This window comes from Rhagoletis pomonella, unplaced genomic scaffold, assembly GCF_013731165.1.
Source record: "Rhagoletis pomonella isolate Grant_MI unplaced genomic scaffold, Rhpom_1.0 Rhpom_scaffold_02441, whole genome shotgun sequence".
Classification (NCBI taxonomy): Eukaryota; Metazoa; Arthropoda; class Insecta; order Diptera; family Tephritidae; genus Rhagoletis; species Rhagoletis pomonella.
The window spans coordinates 21155-30039 of record NW_023460995.1 but is presented as its reverse complement, the minus strand read 5'-3'; the positions used below and the strand labels follow the sequence as shown (position 1 = coordinate 30039).

The 8885-nt window shown below is 39.3% G+C and overlaps 1 protein-coding gene across 1 annotated transcript; it reads right to left on the bottom strand.

Moving 5' to 3' along the window:
• Positions 1-84: 84 nt before the first annotated feature.
• On the bottom strand, positions 85-8072 carry LOC118753425 (citron Rho-interacting kinase). Its single transcript, XM_036488302.1, has 7 exons — positions 7595-8072; positions 7271-7515; positions 6832-7182; positions 5293-6675; positions 3758-4450; positions 2041-3094; positions 85-1985 (listed from the first exon to the last, which is right to left on the bottom strand). The coding sequence occupies exons 1-7, from the start codon at positions 7878-7880 to the stop codon at positions 298-300; spliced, it is 5700 nt and encodes a 1899-aa protein (XP_036344195.1). The 5' UTR covers positions 7881-8072; the 3' UTR covers positions 85-297.
• Between the last annotated feature and the right edge of the window lie 813 nt (positions 8073-8885).

Below are 8885 nucleotides of genomic sequence, written 5' to 3'. Positions count from 1 at the left end.
CATAAAGATCGGTCGAGCCGTTTAGGAGGAGTTCGACCACAAACTACATGAGATTTTTTTATATTAGAAGATTGTATTTCTTTATTTGGATATATGTAGGAATGTACTTGCACATACACTAAAAAATCCATTTTTATTTATGTATTTACGTACATATGTAGTATTTTCAAATATAAAAACTCAAAACGTTAAAATATTTATAAACTAGTGGTATTTTAGCAGTAAAATGTTTCTTGTCTATGTAGTGTATATATTTTAATGACAATTATTACATACGAGTATTAAAATAGAACAAATCTAATCGGTGCTATCAGGATTAGTTGTGGCAAAGGAGCCGGCGGTGATAGATGTTGCCATCGATGAAATCGTCTCCACCGATTCATTTAGTTTTCGCTTGAATGCCTGCAATGCATCCAGGTGGTATATCTGTTGTAAACCGGTATTTCGTTGTATGGCAAGCATGTAAACATTTAATTTTCCGCTATCTGCCAGCAGTGTGGGCATATAGAACGTGAAATAAATGCGCTTTAAGCCTGGGCAACTGTCGTCGACATCTGCATCCAAATCCTTATTGCCACCAGCGCTAACCAACTGATTTGTATAGGAGCGGTACACCCGCAACACTTGTACCGATTGGAAATGTGCAATATAGAGGAATGGTTCGCGGTATATGAAACCAGTAGGAGTATATTCCCAATTCAAATCATACGGTCGGGAACGACAACCGTATTCGTCTACAAAGATACCACACTCCATAAAGCAGAGCAAAAACTCTTGACGCGATACACGAATGGCTACAACTGGCTGACAGTTGCGTATGTGAGACAGCGATTGATCTGCCATGTCAACAAATTCTTCTGCTGCATAAGTTTCCAAATCGATTTCGAAAAATTTATCCGAACTAACGATGGCGGTGTGACGCGTAAAAATAATGGACGATACGGGTGTAGCGGTATCTAGTGCACGCACAGGTGTAAATTTTTGTTGCTTTAAATCGTAACGCATAATTACAATACGTGATGATGTTGCAGCTATGGCCACCGAGTCCAATGCATTCTCCGCTTCTGATGATATCTTTACCAACTGCCATTTTTCGTTAGTGGCGCGGTTACAAAATGGCAAATCTAGCACAGACGCTTCCAGAGTGCTCTTCACGTACGACGTTGAGGATTGACTTCGTGACATCAGCTGACGGAAATCGCATTGAAACAACGACTCGCCTCGTGCGCCAACCAACACAGCTTTGGCAAGAGGCAACGAAACAGCTATGCTGCTAACCGAATCGATACCCGCAATGTGCATTAGTCGCTGTGGCTTTTGAATATGCAGTGCGAAGAGACCTGTATTGCAACCCAAGAGCACAATCTTCTGATCTTCGATTTCATAGGCACAATTGACTTCCAATGGCTCTGAATTTGGACCATTATGTTGCTGTTCTACACTGAATATCAAAGTACCGGCGTATTCGGCATTCGATGCGTCGGAAGAAGAGTCAGCTTTATTTTCAATGTCATCTAATTTACCCTCGTAAGAGTATTTCGAAAGCGAATCTAAATCACTTTGATCAGCGCAGTGCTTCGTTGCAATTGCGTTATGTACCGGAGCATTGCTGGATTCATCTCCGCACGGTGTTTGCACATCGCTACGACATTTGCGATGTGCTGCAACTTTGCACTCTTTGCATTTCCAGTACGGTGAGCCGGCTACTAATGGCTTCTGGCACGCAATGCAAATACTTGCGCTACTGTTGGTCTCTTGCAGGGCTAACTCGAAACGGTGATGCGTTTGACTTTCTTTCTTGAAATTATGGTGTGCATTAGAGGGAATTACGTTACCACCCTTCTGACTTTGTTTACATGGCGATTTTGACAATGTGCTTGCGGGTTTTGTACCGCCATCATGTTGTATATTATCTTCATTTTTTGGAAGGCTTTTAAGAGGTGATCTCATACCGCCGGTTGAACTAGTAATGGTTTTGCTGACATCTAAGAATATATAGAAACATGATATTCAAATTTAATAGTAAAATATAAGCTTTACCATTCATTTTGTCAATCTGCTCCTGCAGTGTTTTGCAACGTTGCTTTTCACGGCGTAGCTCCTCCTGCAATGTGCGGTATAATATCGATGCTTCAACTGCGGCTGGTGATATATTCTCTTTTCTGCCAGTATTACTATGTGCGCCACTCCCAAAGATTTTTTCTGCTAATGTTAGCTTCTTCTTTTGAGATAAATCTTCAACCTTTAATTGCAAATAATCAATTAACTTCTTGTGCTGCGCTAATGTTGCTTCGGATTTGATGTCGCGCTGCACATAGAAAGACTCCTTCTCTGCCATTATTTCTTGAAGCTCTTCAATTTCTGTGTGTAATTCATTTGCATTTGCAAGCGAGTGTCTAAGCTCCTGCTGCAAGCGTTCATAATCTTCTTTGGCATGGAAAAGTTCAGAAAGTATGCGCGCATTTTCTTCTTTTAACAGAGTCAATTCCCGTTCGAGATTCTCATTGATTGCTTGCAAACTGGAAGCCTCATTGGTGAGGACTTCAACGCGCTCTTGCGATTGGAACAAATTGTTAGTTTGCTCCATCAATTGTTGCTGCTGAGCTATTAACTTTTTCTGTGTCTCAGCCAAATTTTCATCAGTTTCCTTCATTTTAGCACTGAGCGCATTTACACGCGACTCAGAAGCCCTCTTTTTTGCCTGTTCTTCTGATAATTCCTTGCGAAGTTGTGCTATGGTGTCGTCCTTTGAACGCAGTGTCACATTTAAATTATCAAGCTTCTCTTGATATGTCGTATTACGCTTTTGTTCGCTTTCTAACATACTTTCCACTTCAGTGAGTTGGTTATCGGTAATTGTGCAGGCATACTTGAGACGCTCATAATTGTCTTGTAAGTTTTTCAACTCGATTTTAACTTGGGTTGATACATCACATGCTGCATTGCTCCTGTCACGCTCTTCATTGAGTTCGCGTTGTAAGCGTTTATTTTCCAGCGATAGTGCATCAATCTTCTGCTGAATTGACTGATGTTTTTGGCGTAGTTCTGTTAGGCGTTCCTCTAACTTTTGAACATTGGAAATATGTTCAATAATCTGTGAAGACATTTAATCGCGATTGTTATATATATTTTACTGTATTAAATATATGTATGCATGAACATATGTAGTATATATCATGGTGCAATATATATATATATATATCTTTTTTTTTTTCTACGTCAGGTGAAGTAATAAAACAGTTTTCTAGCTTTATTTTCTGACATTAAATAAGACAGTGTCAAAATCTTTCTTTTCACTCTAATTACTTCACTATTCAATAACTGGCCGCTTACTGTTTTTTTTTATAAAATTGCAAGGTCCGCATCAATGAGTTTAGCTTCAAAATCTCTAATCTAATCTGAAATTAAAGTCCCTAATATGTCGGCCGCTGTGGTATAGTGGTAAGCAGTGCGCGCTTCCACTCCGCAACGCCTGGGTTCAAGCCCTGGTCAAAGTAACATCGCAAAAAAATATAGAAAAAAGGTTTTTTCTTAACAGCGGTCGTCCCTCAGCAGGCAATGGCAAACCTCCGAGTGTATTTCTGCCATGAAAAACAGCTTCTCATAAAAATACAATCGCCGTTCGGAGTCGGCGTAAAACTGTAGGTCCCTCCGCTTTGTGTGACAACTTCAAGGCGCACGCCACAAATCGGAGGAGAAGCTCGGCCAAACACTAACATATGTGTAAGCGCCAATCTATTATTATTAATGTGCTTACCTCCGATTTACACTGCATGCGTTCTTGTTCCGCTTTCTCCCACATGCGGTGCTCTTTCATCACATCGCGCTTCAATGAATTTATCTCGTCGCGTAACTCGCGTATACGTTCATCACGCTGTTTTGTCTCACCCTGTGCCTCTTTGTATTGACGCAGTGCGTCATCTTTTTCCGCTTGCACTTTTTTCATTTTCTCCTCAGTCAATTCCATTCGTCTTTGCGTCATTTTCCTATCAGTAAGCGCTTCTTCTAATTTTTTCTCAACTTTCCATAACGAAAGATTAGCGGTGCGTGCCGCTTGTCGCTCGACAATCATTTGTTCGCGTACAGCCGCCAGACGATCTTCTAGTTTCTCGTTCTGTTTTTCCAGCATGTCACCGACGCTGCTTGGTATATGGCGAGGCGCTGCATGTGGACCACCATTGTTTCCATTTGCACCACCTTTGAGCGGTGAATGTGACAGTGCTTGTTCATTGAATTTCTCCAACATTTCTTCCAGCTTTTCAACTATCGCTTGTAGCTTGTCGGCCCGCACCTTTTGCGTATTTTCATTTTCTTTTGCTGCTTCTAAATCGGCGCGCAGCTGCTCTTCGATAACATGTAGTTCTGTTAATGAGCCTGGCGCGGTTTCGTAGGGCGTAGATTGTTGAGTTGCTAGTTCTGACTGAGCCAAGTTTTTACTACACTCCAGTACCTGCAACATTGCGGAATGAGAAGAGGGGTTAATAAATTTTAAGGAATTCTTATGTACGCAATGTAGCGAAAAATATTGCAATGATGATAAGGCATAACCTGCTTTGAAAATTTTCCGTTTTAACAATATGAACTTTAAAACCCAATCTAAGAGTTTGGGAGTTTAAAAAATTTCTTAAAACAAATGTTTCTTTTAACCAGAAATACACGCTAGCGAATTATGGACAAGGCAAGTGTGAACAAGCCATAAGTATTTGGCGCTAAGGATAAAAAATGCAGGGACCTATAGTTTTCGGCGTTTCTGAGCTGCAAAGTTTTTATGAAAAGCTTTTTTATGACAGAAAATTATGCGGGGGTTAGCCTTTGCCGGCAATCGCTTTAGAAAAAACTTTTTGTCCTCGGGCAAGGAAATGAACCTGGGCCTTGCCATATGTTATGTAGTATGCACTTGTTATCGAAACCAATCCCTTGAGTATAAAGAACTACTAGCGTTAAAATTATTATTAGTGGCCATTACGCCAAACCATTACATAATAATATATATATAGATTGGCGCTTACACATATGTTAGTGTTTGGCCGAGCTTCTCCTCCAACTTGTGGCGTGCGCCTTGATATTGTCACACAAAGCGGAGGGACCTACAGTTTTACGCCGACTCCGAACGGTGATTGTATTTTTATGAGAAGCTGTTTTTCATGGCAGAAATACATAATAATATATACTTTAGTTTAATTGATCGGCTTCGAGACGTTCATTTAAAGATTTTTTTTTTGAAATTGAAGGGACTGCTTTCAACTATCCCCTACTGCGTTATAAATTTCTTAAATTAAAGGCGCTACTTACATTCAGCTCTCGGTCAAGACGATTAATCTCAATCTGTTGTTCGTGTATGGTCTTTTGTGCGGATCCCAACTCTCGTTCAAGTTGAGAATTCTGCGCATGTAATCTGTTGTTCGCTTCTAGCTCACGGTTCAACCGTTTCAATATTTCATCGTTGTTTTTTTCTGTAGCCAACTTCGCCTCTTGGGTCGACTTCGAAGAACTTATCGAATCATCTAGCTCATTACGTACTTCACGCAATTCCATTGTAAGGCGCGAGCGAGAATCTTTCTCATGTCTCAACTTCGAACGCATCTCTGCTAATTTTTGTTCGTATGTTTCACTTAATTGCATTTTATTTTGCTCGAATCCTTGTTTATCGGCAATTGCTTGATCTTTGATTTGCCGTAACATTTCCTTGTAGTTTTCCATTTTTTCTTGCAGATGCTTACATTCTTCTGTCTTGGCACTCAATTCAGTCTCGCGCGCATCTAGCTTGCGCACAATGTTTGACAATTCGTGTTTTTTCTCTGAAATCAATTTCTCATAACGCTGGTCGGATGCAATCTTAGCTTCTTCATACTTTTGGCGGTTTACACGTAAAAGCTCGGTTATAGTTGCTTCCTTTTTCTCCCACATTTCTTCTTCTACTTTAACTGAACTCTGTAGAGTTTTTATTTTAGTTTTGCAAGCTGCCAATTCCATTGTTTTCTCCTTGATTATATTCTTCATTTTGTTTATTTCTTCTTTTGCATCTTGCAATATTTTAGATTGTGTATCCGACTTCTTAGCTGTTTGCTCGGCGCGCAAAAGCTGTTGCTTGAGTTTATTGATTTCTTCAAGACGCTCCTTGAGATTTGCTTGCAAATCTTTTATTTTTGTGTTCAAACGACTGAATCGGGTGTCATCGGCAACACCTTCTGCATCGGCACTTTGCTTTGCCATATGCACGAAACTATAACCTATGAAGGGAAGATCCTTGCCGCTAAATTCATTTGATTGCATATTCGTGGTGAGTGACTTTTTTACGAATGTGTTAGTGCGTCTCTTATTGCGGATTACATCTTCAAAATTTGAAGTGTCATCGTCACTATTAACAGTTGGAATTATGGGTGGCATTTGTGAACGCACTGTTTCCCATTTGATGCAGTCGAAAAAAGGATGTTGACATATTTTTTCAAACGACAGACGGTTGGTTGGGTTAGTGACCAGGGAACCAATAAGATTTTTGTAGTTTTCAGATACTTTCAGATCTTCCGGAAAAGTTACAATCTCCTTTAAGTGACTATCTTCACAATGACTTAAAATCTTTGAATAAGTCTCATGAACGTTATCCTCATGAAAAGGTGTTACCTCGCAAATGAGTTCATAGCCAATGATTCCCAACGACCAAAAGTCACAGCTGACCTTAAGGAATTAAGAAATGTATAACATACATATGTATTTAGCATTTCAACTAAAATTTTCAAAAATACTTCATATAAAAATGTCTTTGCATACATAGTATGAATATCATGCATATATGTATGTACATATGCAAATTAATTTGTATTTTTAACTTACATCATGCATTGACTTCGTTAATTTATATGTAGAAATTGTTTGCAATAATTCGGGAGCTATGTAGTCAGGCGTTCCAACCGGTGATAAACTAAATACATGGCCATCCCGATCCAATGCCGCTGCATTGCCAAAATCTGCCAGTTTTATGTGACCAAAGCGATCAATCAATATATTTTCTGGTTTGATATCACGATGCACATAACCCATTTCATGTAGGGAATGAATAGCCATTATTAATTCAGCTAAATAAAATCGTGCAAGTTCCTCTTCAAAGGGCCCATTTCTAGACATAAGACTTAGTAGATCCCCGCCAGGAAGAAATTCCATTATCAAATACAAATTGTCGTTGTCCTTAACAAAAATATATGTGGATAAATATGTATGTATGTGATGTAGTAGGAAAACTAAATATTTTTTGAAAGCTGTCTTTGACACTAACCTGAAACGCGTATTGGAGATTTGTTATCCACTCGGAAGAACGACGAGCCATTATGTCGCGCTCTTCTTTCACTTGTGATGTAGTTATTACGGATTTTTTAATTTTCTTCATGGCATAGACATCATTTGTTTGCCTTTCAATGACTAAATGCACATTGCCAAAGTACCCCTTACCTATCAGCGTCTTAACTGAAAAATCGTCCACATTCGCACGCAGCTGCTGTGTCTCCTCTACTACTGGTCGATCTACAGATGTACATATGTAGATATGTGTACATATGGTGGATTTACAATTTTACAACTTTTTGTGCCCAACTTTACTCACATTTATTAACGAATTCGGCAATATTACGATCACGTTTTTTCAGCGGATCCTTATTGCATTCATTGTATAATAAAATGAATGCATCAAGAAGTCCTTCTCGAGTCACAGCCTCCATGACAGCAGGACTGACCGTAGCGGCGCCATATGCGCTTCGACGTCCGGCCGCTGCTATCGACTTCCTCTGAATGGCGCCATTACCTGCTGCAGCCGTAGCACCAGTTTTGTTAAGGATTAAGTTGTTCAATCGAGTTGTACGCACACTAATCGGTTCACGCTGTGGAGCCATTTTAAAAAATTACACAGTTTATTTTTCAACAATCACTTAGGCAAACAAAAGAAAATAACTTTGAACAGCTTTATACAAGATTTTTTAACATTTTCATCATTCAAAAATGTAGCAGCTGCACCGAAACACAAACAGGCAAACAACAAAAAGAACGCGAACGTTGGAAGTTTTGAAATCAAGAAATGCAGCGAAAATAGAGATGGAAAAGTTGACTCTGACTTTAGTAAAAATCGACTTTTCGCTGAAAAAACTCGACTTTTTGAATCGACTTCAAGCACCTTCGGGTTGACTAGAATCGACTATCGCTCGACGATTTTTCGCCTTTTTTCTACTAAGGCCCTGTGCCAATTGATAGAAAATAGAAAATTTTGACGGCTCAGAGTAAAAATTTGACACTTCTCGTGGTGAATACGAACGTCAGCTTATAACCATGTATTCACATAATATTGCTTGGCGGTAATAAGGAGTGAACATAAAAATGAAAGCTGAAACAGCATAAAAAAAGCGTACGTTACTTGCAAACTACAAAATAAATATAAATTTTAAGAATTTCAGCAACAACCAAAAATAGAGCTTTCGCACGAGCGTTTGTTTGGTTTTTCAACTGTCAAAATTTTACTTTGCATTTGGCACAGCAAAATTCAATTTATTTGTACACCATATCAAATTATTCCCCCCGTCTCACCACGGAGAAAAAAGTTACCGATTGGCACAGGCCCTAAGCATCTATTTGCGGCCGCTGGTTAGCAGTGCGCGCTACCACTACGCTGCTCCTGGGTTCAAGCCCTGGTCAAAGCAACATCGTAAACAAAATATAGAAAAAAGGTTTTTTCTTATCAGCGGTCGCCCCTCGTCCCTCCCAACCAAAGAACGTAAATCTACGTAAATAGATTTACCTTCTTTGTTTAAACGACGATATGTATGTACAAATGCTTTTTTTTCTTTGGTTCCCAAAAAAAGTAATGATCTAATGAAACCATTTTCTTTTATAAAGTTTTAAAGTTT